The sequence below is a fragment of the Polistes fuscatus genome, unplaced genomic scaffold, assembly GCF_010416935.1.
Source record: "Polistes fuscatus isolate 324 unplaced genomic scaffold, CU_Pfus_HIC Scaffold3, whole genome shotgun sequence".
Lineage (NCBI taxonomy): Eukaryota > Metazoa > Arthropoda > Insecta > Hymenoptera > Vespidae > Polistes > Polistes fuscatus.
The window spans coordinates 8,005,136-8,024,776 of NW_025113107.1; the positions used below are offsets into that span (position 1 = coordinate 8,005,136).

Genomic DNA, 19,641 nt, shown 5'->3' on the forward strand with positions numbered 1-19,641 from the left:
GAAAGAGGGGGCAGAAAAAGAGCAAAAGTGAAATGTCATACGTTGGACTCTCGTTCGATTGCAGTTCATATTTTCTCCTCTTCTCTCTCTCTCTCCCTCTCTATCTATAAAAGGATCGAGTTGCTGTCCCTGATGTCGATAGGTCGATGGGTGTCATGCGATATCGACAAGGATCTCTTGAAATGCGCTTCTCGCGAGGTAATAACACGTCGGGTGTTCCAGAAAACCATCCAACGAATCTTAATCAAAATTCTCTCTCTTTCTTTCTTCCTTTCTTTCGTTTTATATGTAATATGTATTCGAAAAACCAATGATCGTGTTTACTCGATAAAGGAGGAGGATGAGAAAGTAGAAAGAAATTTATCTGCAACTGTTCGACTGAGCATCGTTGCACTTTTCCATGTTGTTTGAGATAATTATTATTGTTTTCTTCGGATGCATTATATCCGATGTAACTTCTATGATATTCCGTAGTTCTTTTTATAGAACATTACGAGATGGTTAGATGGATTTTCTAGAGATAACAAGATTTTCTTCGTATATTGATTCAAAAAAAGGCAGCGTACTTGTGCGTTGTATATTTCACGTTCGTTCTTCTTTCAACGATATATTCTCGTAGACAGAAATAATAACGTGTCGCATATGTGTTACAACCCGATTCGTTTTGAAAGTGCAGTCATAATATATATATGTGACATTGTTAATTAGCTTTTTTTACTTATATTTGTCATATATGCGACGTACAGTCGTATAGAACAATACAATTATCATTAGTCTAAAGTAGTCTAGTTAACTATGTATACGCGACATTTATAAATAGAACAATATTCTACTTGAAGTATAGTTTATACGTATATAAATCAATATCTGCGACAAGTGTAAGAAATCATAGGGTATGGCAGCAGTTTTTCCAACTAGACCGTGATAACGAACGTGTTAATCGTTTAAATGAAATTTTCCCGAAGTCGAGACACAATGAAATCACTCCATCCGGATCCGGAAACGAGTAATTATTGTATAAGCAATTATATAACAATTGTTCGTTTGATAGTAGCACAGAATGGTTTTCATGCGATTGTTTTTCTACGACTCATAAATCAATCATTCGTTGATAATGACAAAAAAGCTATTTTTATATAGATCACTCTTACATTTATCAGACATGCCAAGATCGGCGAAGAATAAGAAGAAGAAGAAGAAGAGAATCAACATCTTCGTAACACGTAATACACATTGTGTGTCGGATTCTATTTATTCCCAGGCATTTGCAAGCATCTCACCTCAGTCTCTTTCTCTGTTTCTCTTATTCTACATTCTACATTCATCCTTTCTCTCGTGTCTTTCTTTCACTCGCACGCTACAGCAAACACAGCGGTTAAACGTTCTCCTCTACATTTTGCCATCTACCTCGAATATCTCTCTCTCTCTCTCTCCCTTTTTCTTTCTTACTCACTCGAAAGAGTCCCGTCATAGTAACGTCATGCGGCGCGAACAGCGAAATAGTTTCATGCCATAATAACGATGCGATTACGTCGGCAGGTTCGCGTGTATTTTATGCACATTATGAAAGATAATGCAGACCGCTTCTGTAATTATGGAAGTCAAGCATAAATTTTGCGATTTGCATTTCAAACCGCCATTGTAATTTTCCGCTGCTTTCCATTCGTCTCCCCCCACCCACTCCCGTTATCCCCACCCTTCCTATTCTGTTCCATGTCAGCGCCATAAAGGATTCTCTCCCTTGTCTTTCCGAATGCCCTTAAACCGGCCACCTTAATTATAATAATTTCTTTCTTTTGTTTTTCTTTTCCACCCTTGGCGATATTTATTAATCCTCCAATTTATAACTATTTAATATCTTTCATTTTTAATACAAAAACATTATCATCGCGCGTACTCGTTTGTTAATTTAAAAAGAAGATAGGTTCTCGAAAATAATCGTAAATGTTCTTAGAATCATTCAAATAAATTATGTTGATTCTGTCGAATTAGGCGTTGTAACAACCTTACGCGAATCGCGTTTCCTATATTGCAAGTTGCGCGTTCCGCTCGCTAGAAAGGAGAAAGGCAACGTGAATGTTAATTGGTGAGAGATATCCTCTAATTGCTTTTAAAGCCGCGGCTCGAACTCGCGGCATGTTCATCGTTCTATCTACATCCCAGTCTCTCCCTCTCTCTCTCTCTCTCGTTGTATATCACCTTCCCTCCCCTCTGTTCCCCTCTGTTCACCGTACTCTCTTGATCGACGATCTACGAACCGCAGAAAGCCCTAAACGAAACCGCTAAACCTGTAAACCTAGCGACCATCTATTACAGTCAATGGTAGAATGCATTTAATCGTAGCTCACCGATATACCAACGTCTATGTTTCAGGACATGTCCGACGTTTGCGTTGGGACCAGCGTGGGGACCATTACCGAGCCCGAATGTTTGGGACCCTGTGAGCCTGGCACATCGGTCACGCTCGAGGGTATCGTTTGGCATGAGACCGAAGGAGGTGAGGACCTATCACAGCTTACTGATCGATATTTTTTACCTTTCTCTATCGTTCTTTCTATTTTTCTTTTCTTTTTTGGTGAAATACGATTATTAACGTCATAGTTGTTGAGCTGGTCTTTCAATTATTAAATGTCGCAATGACGAGTCAGTTTTTGTGCCTGTTAAAGTGTTTGACGCATGATTTATTTTTTATTTTTTTATTTTTGTTCTATTTGTTAAACAAACGTTTGGAAGAATAATATACTTGTTCCGTCGTGTAAATATTACTATGGCTAACGTGTTTCGCGTTTAAAGAGTTTTACAAAGAAAATGCACAAATTTTTATCAGGTTTAATTATCAACTCGTATTGTACGAAATGTACTATCGCGATCTCGCAAATATTACGAGAAATAATAGAAAAAAAATCATAAAGCGGAACTGGAGCGGAATTAACCTAACGAAGATACGGTTTTACATATATAAAAGAAAAATGCAGAGAGGACAGAATTTCAATAGGATTGAACATTGCTTGATTCTCATTCTCTTTCTCTTTTTCTCTCTTTCTGTCTGTCTGTCTGTCTGTCTTGTTTTAATTTCATTATCGGCAAATATTACACTCTAACAAAATTGATCTCTGTCGACGTGTCGGAGCAAAATCACCGAGAAAAAAATATGTGGATGCATTACACGCCATTTTCCGGTAATGCAAGGTGACTAGGGGTTTTTCGTGTTAATTAAATCAACCATTTTCCTACACACTGATATATGCTATCGCACGAATCTGGCAACATAGATATTCATCGGCGTTAGTTTAAATTCGAGATATGGTAGTTGTAGAAATGTCGGTATAGCAATGACGACGATGGTAATAATAATAATATTAGTTATAATCGTAATACAAAATAAAATAACAATAATAATGATAGCCGACAGTACTAATAATGGTAATAACGACAGAAGTTTAAGCTAGAAACGAATTTATCTTGTATAATTTATCATAGCTAATTGGGAATGTTGCAATACGAACACGGTCCTATCGTTACGGACATCATCCCACACTATCGTGTCTCTCCCTGTCCATTTGAATACTTCAAGCATATATTATGTTAATTAATAACAGTTAGAGAGAGAGAGAGAGAGAGAGAGAGAGAGAGAGAGAGAGAGAGATAGTCACGAAAGTTCGAGTAAATCGATCGATAATTCGACTGGTTCGATTTCTCTCTCTCTCGTCTTTGTCGAGAAAATCTAATTTTCCTTTGCTCGATTTTCATATTCGATTATAATTACTCTGTGAGTCGAGTAAAAAAAGTTTCTTCCTATTTTTAATACAAAAGTAAAACTATCTTTTTCATATTTTGTATTATCCAGCATTTCTTTAAATAATCCGAAAGTATATATATTTTCTCTGCTCTCGCTTTAACAAACTTTTTTTTGTATCCGACGTGTCGCATTATTTTTCTATTGATTTCATTTTCAATGCGGGCAAGTAACTTTTGACCGAACGAAACAAATATCGTTCGTTATTTTTTTCTTATTTTATATGTCGCTATTGAAAATAAAAAATAAAAATAAAGGGAAGAAAATACAGTGGGTATAATATTCTTTGTAGCAGCAGTAGTAGTAGTCCCTCGGGATATGCGATGTTGCTCGAAGATTTTCCCTAAGGGGTTGGCAACATTAATACCAAAGCCGATCTCTCTTTATCTTGTCAGTAAAAGCATGTTGGTTCTCGCGTACGTCAGAAGCAAGAAAGTATCGATTCTCCCGTAGTAGAAGTTCCCGAAGGGTTCCTCTACTATAACGAGGGATTAGGAAATCCATAAATTCATCGAATTCTTCATCAAATACCGGGCCAATCTGTCGAGACTCGGCGCCCTATCGTGTTTTATTACTTTCTTTCCTTCTCTCATATTATTCTTGGCATCCAAGTCTCTTTCTTCGGAACCAGTTTCCTTCCATCTCATACACACACACACACGCGCGCGCGCGCACAAATTTAATCTTAACGAAAAGAATTCATCTTTCTTCCAATACTATACTTTATTTAGCTCATAGTTTTGTTCAAAAGTTAATTCGTTATAAAAACTCTCTATCGATGTTATTTGATTGAAGCTAGTCTCGAGTGTGTGGCAATATCGACGATAAAAGAAACGAGATAACGAGAATGGAAGAAAGAAAGATAGAAACTTTGAAAGAAAAAAAATAATTACTACTATCGCGATCATTTAATAGAATAACACGTTCTCCTCTCCCTCTCTCTCTCTCTCTCTCTCTCTCTTTTTCCCTTTCTCTTTGTCTGTATCTGTACACGTACACACGTAAAAGGTAATAAACAAAGTTTATATCGTTATGGAATTTCAACGATGAAATGCAGGTAGTAGGAACAACGCGCGTAATTTACCTGATTAATCTCGAAGACTTGTTAAGTATATTTCCGAGTATCGATAGAATCATTAGAAATTAAAACAGTTTGATCGATGAAAATACGAGAAAGAAATCTCAAGGAGATATAGAATAAAATATATTCGAAAAGAAATGTTAAATATGCTTGAAAACTGGCTTTATATCTCATCCTTTTATTAACAAAGAACGAAAAAAATGTAATGATGGAAAAATATAAGAAATGAAAACCGATATTCGATGTTATATACATTCTCTCGTTACCAAGAATAATATATCGAATTAATCGATTTTCCCTCTTTCATTTAAAGTGATATTTTGAAGTAGTATAATTTATCGATATCGTCGTTCGTTATTTCTGTTACACGATCGCGTTCATTAATTACCTATAAACGTATAATTACGTATTCGCGCATAGGACGTTTATTGCCGGAGATTAACCTGTGTTAGCCCAACGTTAAATTATTAATACGTCAATCGTTATAAAGCAGAAATTCAAATGAACGATCAAGGTAACGGGTGGGAGGGGAGAGGGGAAGGGGTTGTCACCATCGTTGTTGTTGTCGTTGTCGTCGTTGTCGTCGTTGTTATTGTTCTGTAATACCAATGCACTCCTTGATTTTATTTAATCAGCCATGCGTAACGAACAACGCGTGTTCTCCTCTCCTGGTACACGTCAACCGTACACGTATCTTTTTCTTTTCACCATAGTTGTCTCACGAACCTTCATTGATCTTATAAAAAGCATTCAAAGTCTATCGCCGCGAGTCTTTTACTCGGCAAGGCAACATATATATATATATATACACGAGCAAGAGTTATACGCACGTTTCTCTTGTCAACGAAAAATAAGAACAAATATATACACCTAAGGAGAGAAGAAACGTTCTTTTTTCGTATGTACGAAACTGCATGCACGTGTGTGGTCCGGAGTCGTCAGAAAAAGGAGATGAAGGAGAACGAGTAGTCCTTGACGTCTCGATACCACATTCATATTTTATTACTTTTTTCTTATCCTTCTTCTTTTTCCTTATCCTTCTTTTTTTTCTTATCCTTCTTTTTTTTCTTTTTCTTTTTCTTCTTCTTCTTCTTTACTTTACATTTCACTTTGAACTGAAAATAACAAGAAAAAAAAGACACAGTTTTAATATTATTTTTTAAATCTCTGTATCATTTTGACTAGACAAATTTAATTGTGGACTTTAGTCGAAAATCATTGAAAATTCAATCGATAATTTTGTAATAAATTTGACTGGTGTTAACAATTTTATTGTAAAAAGAGTTCCACAACCTTCCGTAAAGAAAAACAAAATTTAAAAAAAAAAAAAAAAAGAAAAAAAGACAAAAGTGATATCCGATAATGGGCGACGTTAAAAATAGTTATTTCTCTTGATGATATCGGAAATGTGTCACTTCTTGGCATATGCCGCAAAACGCTGCGAAACATTCGCTTAGAAGACCGCCTTCGTGGCATTAAGAGTAAATACTGTTATTACATCTTATCAACGGGTATATGCTTTACTATCGCGACAGTAAATTCTAGAGACTTGCACAGCTCGGCAATAATTGTGAGATATCGTAGACACTCGCGTTCGATATTATCGCGAATAGTTTGAAACGCATTTCTTCCTCCCCCCCTCGCTACTACTACCTGCTCGGCAAAAATATATTCGATATTTTTCGCGACATATCACGTATCTTGTTTCGATCCTTACAAATTTTAACTATTTTCTATTAGATTTAACGAGTTTTTCATTTAGACTGTACCTACACGATTCTACATTAGATAGATAGATATAGTTACTTGTGTAAAAGTAATAAAATGTATGAAAATACATTGGTTTATCGATTTTCTCGTACTCTAACGTAAGAAATAATATAAACGAATATTATTCTATTATTATACACGATTTTTTCCACTTTGCCATCATTTTAGTCAATTCCTAATTGAAAAGAAAAAACGGAGACATTCAAAGATTACTACCTTGTGCCATTTAAATACATTTCCAACGATAATATGTAGTTTCAATAAAAGTTAGCGATATAAGCTTTATCCGGATGTCATGAATTCTCAAAGAATCGAATAACGTGGGCGTTTTCCTCATAATATCATACTAAATAAAAGTAGTTTCCATAAAAGCAAATTGGTAATAGCCTAAAATCTTATCTCATTTTTCTTCGCTCGATAAAGTATAGAAAATTCGTGTCGATATGTTCGATTACGATAAATATCATTCATATAAATTACTTTTAGATAGATTTATATTGGCACACAGCAAATAGATACATTAATCATACAGTGTATTAATAGTTGTTATAACTGGAATGAGTTTCTTACAATAAAATAGAATAATTACGTATACGTGTTTCAATAATACTTTTTTATACATTCTACTTAGCGTTTGCATATATACCATTGGTAAATTAATTAAATGAAAATGGAATGTGTGCTTCGAAAAAAAAGATCCAGTTTTTCTTACCACTCCACCACCTCCTCCTGCTGCTCGTAATCGAAGTTAAACGAGTTTTCTACGTGGACTATACCTTGGGGCCCGAGTGCCCTTGTCGATAAACGCGTTAATTAGGATTAGAAGCCGACCGTATGATCCTAACACCGACCACACCTCCGATAACAGCTTCGTGACATGTACATACCTCGTCGATAGCACTCAAGCGTATCTCTCTCTCTCTCTATCTCTCTCTCTCTTCTGTTGCCATAGGAACGTTCGCAACCTGCTTCTTTCTTACTTTTCTCTTATAAGAGATACACACCAACCGTTGGGAATTTTCGCGTGGGATTGTACCAGGAGGACATAAAGTTCTATATAACTGCATAGCTTCTCTTTATTGGAAGCAAGCCCCTTTGGATCCAGCTCCACAGTCCCTTACGTGTATCCTCGTCTGTTCTTATTCCACAACCGATTTCACCCTACGCTTCATCTTCCTTCCTTCCTTCCTTCCTTCTTTCCTTTCTTTTATCGAAAAGCTTTTTCCTCTCTTTCTCTCTATTTTGCTTTTCTTTTTATATGTCTTCATCTTTTCCTATCCCATCTTCCTCTCTTTTCATCTTTTTTCTTTTTTTGCTCCTCCTCCCTTTAGATCTCTCTCACCTCTACCTCCCTCATCCCTTAGAACCTTTCGTCTTTGTTTCTTTTCTTCTTTCTATCCTCGTTCCTTCTCCTTCATCCTTCTTCCATTACGTCCTCCTCCTGATCCCTCATCCTCGCTTTTTCTAATACTACACCAACCGAGATGATGTAGTATCACCAACACGCATACACACACTCCAGTTCAGAACTCTTATTTCATTCCAACATCGTGCACCCTAGGATTTGTTCATCCTGAGTATAATCGAACAATCGAATTCACCTCGACCTATATATATATATAATACATACATACATTTTATATATTTCCAATATCTTTCGTTACCGTATATTTCAATTTATTATCGGATTACACGATAAGAATGAATAAGTTTGAAAGAGAATAGAATAAAAGTGGCAATGGAGAAAGATTTATCGAGTTTTGAAAAGTTAGTATAACACGATGATAATGATATGGTGAGAGAAAAGTTGTGTTCTCTTATTGGTTGACTTCCATTAACCCCCCTTAATCGATTCACCTCGAGTTAACTCGAGCATCGTTTGTGTCTTATTTACACGAAAACATTTTCTTTATTTCTTTTCTTTCCTCGCTGTTTAGCTTAACTCCTCGTGATCTTGTTATACGTATTTCTTTTTCTTCTTTTCCTTGAAGAATCCCAAAGAAAAATTGATAACGTTGACGTCGTTACATGGGGCGGGGGGAGGGACACGGTCGTCTAGCAAAAGTTTTTGTCCGTTCTCGCGTTAGATGGAGAGATGAATTTAGTCACTTGGGTGTGCCACTAGCTGACACGAAAAGGCAAAGAAGACAAAGAAAAAAAAAAGAAAATGAGAGGAAGAAGGGGGAAAAGGAAAAAAAAAAGAAAAGAATCGAAAAGGTTGAAAAGACGCATGACGAGGGTTGAATGGACGGTTTCATCATCATCCCCTTGTCTTCACGGTCCTCGGCCATACGTTTATCTTTCTCGCGGTAAATGGGAGTGACGTCGACAGGGAACTCGAGGGGGAACGACTCAATCAAGCAAAACGCCTCAGGGTTTCGTGCGACTACTACAACCGATATCCTCCCCCCCCTCCTTCTATTATATATGTGTTTCTTTTCTAATATATAAATAATACTTTTTTTTTAATCGATTAAACGTTCCGTAGATCCTAATGAAAGATATCGAACAAGGATCTAAACGATGAGTTTATTCTAAAATTCCTAATAGAAATTATTCTTCTTTTAAAGAATGCCGATATACGCAAACAAATCCGCCATGAAATTCCAGACGATTTTTCGTATCTTCCTAAAAAAAAAAAAAGAAGAAAAAAAGATATATAAGCCGTCGAGACACCTCGCATGTTAATCCTCTTTCTGGTTACGCGTCGACAGGTACCAAGATCATCGCATACCTACTACTTTCAATTAAATGTACAATCTCTCGCGAGTAAGGCAGAGAATATGGTTAAGTTAAAAGTAACCGACATATATAACTCTTCGAACGAAATTTATTATCCGATATGTAAGAGAGATCTTGCGGAATTTATCGATATTAAAAGCAAGCAGTCTTTTAGAACCGGTTTATCCAGCATCGAGTTAGATTAGGCATCTCTCGTTCTTCTTGCATCGTTTAGATAAACGGCTACGTCATATTGTATTTAGCATTAAAAGAGTTGTAATAAGAGCTCGTATAATTAATTGTGATCGTTATGACCATTTCCACATAACACTTGCTAATCCATTTAACGTTAAACGTGAATTCGAATGAAACAGGTGTAAAATAGATTTAATTCTCGTTATTGTTCTACTCGAAAAGGAGAAGGAAGAAATGTTCTTTCAAACAACATCTTTACCGATCGTTACTATTTGGGACGTACTCTCTCTGTTGCAGGTGTATTGGTCGTGAACGTAACGTGGCGGGGTAAGACGTACGTCGGTACTCTGTTGGATTGCACGCGACATGATTGGGCACCTCCAAGGTTTTGCGATTCACCGACCAGCGATTTGGATGCGCGTACACCAAAAGGTCGTGGAAAGCGTGGCCGAGCAGCAGCAAATTCTACACCGGGCAATGATCTGAGTAATTTTACCGAGACAAGGAGCTCGGTACATAGCAAGTTACGAAATGGTGGCGCGAAAGGTCGAAGGGGTGCGCAAGGTTCACCTGCGGCGAGTCCAAGTCCAGCTGCCTTTGTGCCACCGAGATCGGATCCGGCTACGAAGAGAAAGTCTCGCGGTCCGGAGGAAGAAGAGAAAAACAAAAGACGGGCACCACCTCCTACGCCTCCGAGTGGCTCGCCTCCGGCGAGTCCGGTTCTTTTGGAGTGTCCCGAACCGAATTGTAGTAAAAAGTACAAACATATAAATGGACTGAAATATCATCAGAGTCACGCGCACGGTTCCGCGGACGACGATGATACGAAGGAGGGAATCACCAGCATGTCGGAAAACGACGAGAGCAACATCGAAGCTCCGAGTCCAGCGACGCCGGTGAAATCTCCAGCAGACAAGCCAGAAGGAACTCCTATCAGAGCGGCGAGTCCACCGGCAACGAGTTTACCGCCGGAGACCCCACCGCCTCCACCTCGGGTACCTTCGCCTGGCATAGAAACACCTATGCCAGTTTTAACCTCTGACAACAAGGCTATCGTCAAACCTGGTGTTTTAAGGTTCGGCCAAGACGATTTACCTGCTCCTACGTCCGCGGCACCACCTTCCTCGCGACAACAGAGTATTCAACAACAGCAGCAACAGCAACAACAGCAACAGCAACAGCAGCAACAGCAGCAACAACAGCAACAACAGCAGCAGCAGCAACAACAGCAACAGCAACAACAGCAGCAGAGTCAAACGTCGTTAACGTCGACGAATCCGCCTGAAAGTCCGAGCCCTCATCCAAGTCAATCTCCCAGGCCTGTGCCTTCGCCACATCCCAGTACAAACATACCGCAACCACTCAATATACCTCAACCTCCTCAACCATCTCAAGTTCAACAACATCAGCAACAAAATCCATTGCTGCAACAAGCCCAACAATCGCTACAAACCGTGCCACCGCCACAAATGCAACCAAGTCAACAGCAACAACAATTACAATCATCCATGCAACAACAATTGCCGCCGGCGCATCAGTTACAACCCGTGCAGCATCCCTTGTCCGCGCAGTTGGGACAACCAGCGCAAGCGCACATCATTCAACAGCCTAATTTACAACAGCAGCAACAAAGTTTGCAAAGTATGGCGAGTCAGCACCCAGGTCTTCAAGGTCTTGCTGGACAAGTTTCGCAACAAGCGAGTTTACAAAGCGGGCCTCCTCCGACTGGACATCCTGGACAAGGTGTACAATCTCATATGCAACAGTATCCAAGCGTTGCGTTGCACACGAAGATGCCGCAGTTCAAAGTAAAGCCCACGGCGGCACTGATGCCAGAGCAGGATAAGAGTAAGGACCCGCGAACGTCGAAGCCACAAGGTTACAAAAAGAAATCAAAGAAATCACCGGGTGGTAGTCCACATCCTTCGCCTTTAGAAGCGCCGATAGTGGATTCCGCGAGGGAAGACGTTCAAAGTCCGGCCTACTCGGACATATCGGACGACGCGGCGCCTGTTCTCGAGGCAGAACCCGCCGACAAGTCGAAACAGACTCAAGAAAAAGACAACAAGGCTACTGCGCCGACGCATCTACCTGCTCACTTTGGAATTTACCCGTATTACGGTCAACCTCCTTACTTGGTGCCTAGCGTTCAGGATAGCAAATCGGTCGACCAGAAACCGAGCGATCTCACGCCAAAACAGGAAATGAAACCTTTGAACATACCGCAAATGCCATCGATGGCGAGTTTGCAAAGCGTCGTCTCGGAGAAGGAAAAGAAGGAACTAAGCCAGCCTTTGCCTCAACCTCAACAGCAGCCGCACTATTATGGTGGTTACGGTGGATATATGCCTCCTGGCTATCCGTACCAGCCACCGCAAGCGATTTCGCAGCAACAACAACAACAGCAGCAGCAGCAGCAGCAACAACAACAACAACAGCAACAACAACAACAAAATCAACAAGTGCAGGAACAAGAGGTGCACGAGCAAAAAGTAAAAATGAAGCAAGAACCGCAATCGCAACAACTTAGCTTGAAAGACAAGCAACACGAAAATCATCAAATACTAAAAGAAAGTATCGAGATGAAGAGTCAAATGAGTCCTTATCACGTGTATCATAGCTCGCAAAGTCAAAGAGCGGCGCCTCCTCCACCACCTCCTGGTCCTGTGCAAGACGACAGAAGGTATTACCTGTATCCTGGAGAACAGAGACGAAAAGAAGAATCGAGCAAACAAAGTCAACAGACGAAAGCTCCACCGCCGAGTCCGAAGCATCAACCGAAGCAAGAGAAGCCGCAAGATTTGGGCAAGAACGACGATTCCAAGAACAAACAAGAGGGCGTGAAGCCTACCATGGAGACTCAGGGACCACCGCCACCGCCCACGTCGCAATACGCGTACATACATCCAGGATACATGCCACCGCAGCATTACAGTGCAATACCTTTCGACCCTGGCCATCCAGTTTACAGAGGTCTAAGTCCTATGTTAGTGCCTGGGCCTTACTCGAGTAATCCTTACATCCATCAGTTACCTAGATATCACGCACCGGAGGATCTCAGCCGTCCACCGGGTGGCAAAGCCCTCGATCTTTTGCAGCACCACGCAAATCAGTATTATTCGGCGCACAAGATCCACGAACTTCAGGAACGTGCCCTGAAATCACCGACGCCCAAAACGTCCGCGGCATCGGCCAGCCCGTCCTCGGCCGGGCCAACGCCTGCCAGGCCCCCTAGCGGACCACCGACTTCGGTAGCGGGACCAGGTCCACCTCAGGGTCAGGGTCAACAGCCTGGCAAACAACAAGGACAACCCGGGGGTCAACAACAACAATCCGGGCCAGTCGATACCGGTAGCGGGAATCTTGGAAAGGACAGCAGATCGCCGCCACCTCAGAGACACGTACACACGCATCATCACACGCATGTGGGATTAGGCTACCCTCTCTTAACGGGACAGTACCCCGCTCCTTACGGAGGTAAGCCTCTCGTCAGACCCTGACAGTAAGGCTTCCGGCGATTCGCGGGATAATTAAATGAACGGAAAACGAACTCCAACTCGGATTGGACCAACGAGTCGAACGATCGTCGTATGTTTGATGAGACCGTACCTCTCTCTCGGTTTAATGAATGAAACTCGAGCAAACAGCGTAACGCATCTTCCAACGAGAAGCAAACATGCTAGACGTTTAGATTCGCTATTAATAAAAGACCTCGTCCAAGTTTGAACGAATACCGCGCCCCCGTATATCGTTTTCTCCTTAATAGTAATCGTGGCAAGTTATGTGAACAATTGTAAAGACTTGGAAAATCTAGCCTAGATTAGACTTGCCTATTAAAGAAAAACGATCGATTGGAAATATAGAGGATCATCGGAGGCCGGTAAAAAAAAAAAAGGTTTCGAGTTGACGTTACCGTTCGTCGCGCGTTTGCATGTCGCGCACGTGTTTGTGTCCTGCGCTTCGGCGGAATAAAAAGGATTTTTCTTCGATCGACAGTGTTAAGACTTTAAATCGTATATCTATTATTTCATGATAGAAACGACTAAACGCGCGATCGCTGGAGAAGCGGGTAAAGAGAGAAAATAAATCTCGGCAGCGTTCACCGCACGCTCCGAACGCGTGAACCGTGTACACCATATTGGTGCTTCAGTGAACACACAATTTTAAAAAACAAATTAATCCAGTGAACACGGAGGATAAAGATTAATTACATAGTATAAAATAGAGAATAAAATAGTATAGAAATTAAATTAAATTAAATTAAATTTTAAATAAATAAATTAAATTAATTTAAATATATTAAATTAAATTAAATTAAACTAACGAGGAGGACGATGAGGAATGCAAGAAAAAAAAGGGGAATAAAACAACAGAGCTTTTTTTCTTCTCCTTAAGGGAGAAACGAAACGAATAATCGCGTATTTGTAGCCTTCGCCGACCTACTATTATTTTGTTACGAAAAATCGATAAGGAAAACAATTTTTTCTATAGAAAACTACAAGAAAAGAAAAAAGGTAAAGGATAAAGGATAATTTAAAAAAAAAGAAAAAAAGAAAAAAGGGAAAAATAAGAAAAAGAAAGAGAGCTACTTCGACATTTTAAAGCACTCTTACTAGCAAAGTTATAAACGTGTATGTAATAGAATTCCATCGACAAAAATGGCAACGATCCTGAACGTGCGTATGGTCTCATCATCATTATCATCATCATCATCATCATCATCATCAGCATCATCATTATCATCACCACCATTTGCATCTTCATCTTCATCTTCATCATCACCACCACCAACCACCATTGTCGTTTCTCTGGCGATGGCATTTTTTTCTGTCTTTTTTTCTCTCTATCTTCCTTTTATTTCGTTTTCTCTTTTTTGTTTATACGATTAAAGTATATAGCTTACATACATACATAATACATACAATAATTGCATAGTTAACGGACTGAATATTTTGGAAATATTGGAGTATAAGTGCGGCCGTTATAAGAATGAAACATATATAAGCCGTGTACCGTCATAGGGTGCGTAGGTATTAGGTATATAGTTCAGACTGTGATAATTATTTATCGTACTACTTTCCGAAAACCATATGAAAAATAACAAAACCACTTAAAAGCTCGTATGTAATCTTAGTAATTGTCATAATAATATTAATTATAATAATAATAATAATATTATCGATAATGATAGTATAATGTTAAAATTAATAATAATAATAATAATAATAATAATAATAATAATAATAATAATAATAATATAATATAATAATAATATTATTATTAATATTAGATATAAAGGACCGGTGAACGATTGGACAAAAAGTAGTCCTTAATTTTTCGAACGAAACGTATGACGTGTGTATATATATACATACATACATACATACATATTTCGTTAGACTCTGTAGTCTTCCAGATGAAGCTTATTCTACATCTAGTGCTATCGAACACATTATTAAAATCCATTGTATGAATTTTACGGATAGAATACGCGCTTACATCGAAAGTTGTAAAGCTTTGATGATATATTGCTAAAGATGAAGAAAGAATAAAAAATATATATACATATATATACATAGAGAAAGAGAGAGAGAGAGAGAGAGAAGAGAAGAGAGAAAAAAGAGACAGCTAAAGTTTATAGTAAAAATCCCGCCATTCGATCGCAATGTACATAAATTTTCTTGTAAACCTTTTGATTGATACAACGCAACGCAATCGCAATCGCACTTTTCACAGTTCATATCGAAATAATTCAGAGCATCGAACTCTCCTCATTCCATGATTTACGTTTCGTTTAAATTTAACCAAATTGGATTTTGTTAGGGTTGCGTTAAATAGAGCTTATCACTGCCAGAGAGAGAAAGAGAGGAATGATACATCTTACAAAACACTTTAAATGTAACTTATAATATTTTTCTGTTTCTCTAAACATATATACATACACGTTCCGTATCTCACACCGTATTTCTCGCAAATAATAATCGAAATGAACAAAATCTGTAATCCTCCAAGTGAACTTTGCTTACTTACAAATGTTTTAACGTATCGGATTAAGGATTAGACTTAAGATCCATTCCTTATCGTTCCCCCTATCGTGAACGCTAATAAAACTATGACTAAATTCATTTGTTTTCTAAGGTAATATCGCAAGCTCTCGATTGAACGCACAGAACAACATTCTTGGGCTGGATTGGCAAGATGTTACCAAACGAAAACGCGAAACTATTTCAAATTACATTTGCGTTAGTTTATTTTCAAATGGACGAGTTTCAAATAACAAAATCTTGAGATTGGGGAGTTATCTCGGTATTACAAAAATAATTATATAAAAAGAGATAGATCTAAAATTTGGATTGAAAAAAAAAAGAAAAAGAAAATTTGTTCGTGGCATTCGAAACATTAATGGCCTGCTGTCTGTCTCTGTGTGTTGCAGCGGCAGTGCTAGCGAGTCAGCAGGCCGCCGCGGTAGCTGCCTCGGTGATCTCGCCATTTCCGCCCAAGTGACCCGCGGCCCCCGGTCCCGTACTACCCGGAACCGCCGGAACCAGCTCCGCACAAACTCACCACGCCTCGCATCCGGCCTCGAACGGTGCCGTCGCGGCCAGACAACCCTAAGGAAATCCTCTTCTTCTAAGGAATACTCTTCGGAGGATCGCCTTATCCATTTTTCCTTCAAGTTCATTTACTCGCTCGCCACTTTTCTCTCTCTCTCTCTCTTTCTCTTATCTCAATCTTTCTCTCTCTCTTCCTCTCTCTCTCTCTCTTTCTTTGTTCTGTCTCTGTCTCATACCTTGGACGAGCCGTAAAGAGGCTGTTGGTACTTAAATCACGAAGAGCCATGGACAAGCACTTCAGCTGTCTTCAAAGAGATTCTCATTCGAGAGAGCATCGTCGTCAGAATCCGACTGAAAAAGTAATAGTTAAATCTTGCCGAGTTGTTGTCGAGAATGTCCTAGAGAAATCATTTCTTTCGTCGAACCATTCTTATCTCGAAGTATCGTTAACGATTGAAGAAATGAAACAACTTTTACTGTCTTTCCTCTCTCCATTTTGTTTTGTTTTGTAACTTCGATGCAAGCGCGTGGACCGATTTTTGTGTACATACATATATACATAGATACATACATACATACATACATACATACATACATACATACATAAATGCATACATGAATGCACATATACATATTATACATAAATACGAACGTGTATTTGAGTTCGGTGCGGAACCAAAATGGTTCAAACATTTTTCTTTGTAAATAAATTTGTAAATAAAATAATGTAAGCATATTAATCTCGGACAAGCGTCGTCGTATCAATATAAGATATAAGTGTAAAATATAATATATCATAATAGAGCTTAGTAAAGTTTTTATCTAACAAAAATGAATAAACGATTTACGCGCGAGAATGATGTTTTATTAGTGGACGCTTTAGCGTGTGGACGAGTATTTGATTAAATCGACTCACGAAACTATTTACGGTTCGATAGAAGAAATCGTGAATTAAGCTTTTGACAATGCAAGATATATATACTGAATGTTCTATTCACGTTGGTTCAACAAAGCTTATCTTCGTCCTCGTATAATAAAGATCGATCCAATGGACCTAGAGGTCAAAAATATAGGAACGACCAACAATCGTATTTTATCAATACGATTAAGTTGTATAGAAATATCCAATTGAAAATGGAAAAGCTTTCTCGACCAGCGTGATATGGGATGAAAGGAAAATAAGGAATAAGAAGAGAAGGTCTTAGATCGTGTAAATCGCAAAGAAGAAAAGTCCTTTCAATTGATCAATCACGTGAATCGAATCAGTTGTATTTTAATTGAGAATATATATAGAAAGAGAGAGTACATAAGAGAAACGAATGAGAGCTACGAGAAGTAAAAGCATAAAAAAACATCTATAGAGATATCTCGTTAGACTGAATAACTACTACAAGGATATTTGTTGAGAGATTCTTTTTCGGAGCTGTTGTTCTCGCACGATTGTCGGAAAAGAAAAGAAAAAAAAAAGAAAAATGAAGAGAACAAAATTATAAGTGTACATTGAAAAAAATCCGTTCTTTACTATGCGAGTACATCTTCTCACTAACTACGATCTTTTAACTTCGAGTACTCACATTTACAAAGAAACAATTTTTATTGAACGTAGTTACGTAAGAAAAAGTTGCAAACGAAAGTGAGAAAGAGAATAGAAGAGAAAGAAAATAAGAGAGAAAAATTTGGTGTGCGTGTAAAACAGGTGTTTATTGTATAAATAGTAATAATTTGTGTATGTGTCTGACGCGTGCGCATTATTGAACGTTAAATTGAATCGGTGTAATTTTAAACTTGTAAAAAAAGGAATGAATGAAAATGCTAACTTTCAATTTTTGTAGGGAATAAAAAAGAGAGAGAAAGAATGAGAGAAAATGAGAGAGAGAGAGAAATAAAAGAAAGAAACGATTGTATGATACCTTGAAATTATCTACTAGAAAAATTTTATTACGTATTAAAATAAATTTAATTGATTTACATGTTAACAAGACAATTGTAAGGAATATATATCACATATATATATATCATATATATATATGATAAAGCAACAAATAGATTTAAAAAATAATAATTCTAAATAATTAGAATGACATTAAATGATTGTAAATTTGAACGTTAGAAACGCTATTTGTTTACTAAAATAAATGCTAGACAACGTTGTACTACAGATTAAAGTAAAAAGAAAAGAAAAAAATAGAAGTGCAGCGTCGTGAAAAAGATAAAAAAAAAAAAATAAGAAATGCTATGATAACGAAAAAAAGTAAAAAATGTATTACATATACATATAATATGGTATATATAAAGTAAACTACCATAAAATTAGTTTAGTAACAACACTATTACTATTATTATCTTTTATTATGATTATTAATTATTATATTATTTTATTATCATTGTCATCAAATAAGATGAAGAGTGATGATATCAATTGGGGGCAAAGTAACTATTCTCGTTGCCAGTGGTATCGGACAACAAATTTAATCTAATCGCATAGTGTATTATAAATGCCAAATCAAATCAAAAATAAAGGAAAAGAAAAAACGTTTTTAATCGAACGAGTAAAAACAAAAATCACTTTACTAAATGGGAAGGAGAGATGTAACGGAAAAGTAGAAATGAAACGAGCTGCCTCAGTTTTAGTGGGGTACTCAGCGGAGAAGAAAGGGTGGGCTTTAAAAATAATGCTAAAGCTACGCTGTGATTTTTATAAAAAATAAAAATAAAAAGAAAGAAATGAAGAGAAAGAACGAACGAATGAAAAAGTCAGAGGCCCGAGAGTACATAAAAAAAAGAGTCACTCTATATTGTCTCTTTTAGTGATCTTAAAAAAGGACATTTTTATGAAAATGTGCAGATAGCCTAAGTACCTGGACCCTGCCCTACGTTCTTCGCATGAATAAACGAAGATTAAAAAAAAAAAAAAAGGAAGACAAACTTACCTTCTACCGATTGTGTATAGGCTGTATAATGTATTTGCTTTAAAACAAATTTAATATAGATTGTTAATCGCTAATGATGGAAAAACAAGAAAAAAGAAGAAGATGATGGAGGAAAGAAGGAAGAAAAAGAGAAAGAAGATTAAAAGGAGCTGTCTCCAATCGTATAATAACGTTTCCTTTCGCAAATTTTATCCAACGTCAACAACAACAACAGCAACAACCACAACCCTCGCAAGTAAAAAGCCTTAATGTACCTAGCGCATTTGCAATCGCATATACATTACCAGAAGATGGGATAGAAATTTAATTCCACGAAGATGATGACGACGTATCAGGATTACCCACGCACATACAGTTCGTCCTCGCCCTCGCGCCTCCCTTTTACCACCCTAATGTCTAATAGAAAACGAATGTAATTAGCAATTGGAGACAATCTCCGGACTAAAGATATAATCTAGCAAGTACTATTTGCCACGACGTAGCATAATTACACATTAAAAAAGAAATCGTCGAGTGAGAGTTGAATAAAAAAAGAGACAAAGAAAAGAAAAATATTCAAACAAAACAAAATATATATATATATATTATATGTAT

The 19,641-nt window shown here is 37.8% G+C and overlaps 1 protein-coding gene across 2 annotated transcripts in view; it reads left to right on the forward strand.

Annotated features, from left to right (window-relative positions):
- LOC122519176 (zinc finger protein 608-like) overlaps positions 1-19,135 on the forward strand; it is a 48,920-nt gene extending 29,785 nt beyond the window's left edge. The window contains exons 2-4 of one of the 2 annotated variants that reach the window (XM_043638484.1): positions 2,374-2,497; positions 9,858-13,040; positions 15,997-19,135. In XM_043638484.1, the coding sequence (XP_043494419.1) occupies positions 2,374-2,497; positions 9,858-13,040; positions 15,997-16,067 (3,378 nt within the window). In that variant the 3' untranslated portion in view covers positions 16,068-19,135. The remainder of the gene's footprint in view (positions 1-2,373; positions 2,498-9,857; positions 13,041-15,996) is intronic. The other variant, XM_043638485.1, reaches the window with a different exon arrangement.
- The last annotated feature ends 506 nt before the right edge of the window (positions 19,136-19,641 follow it).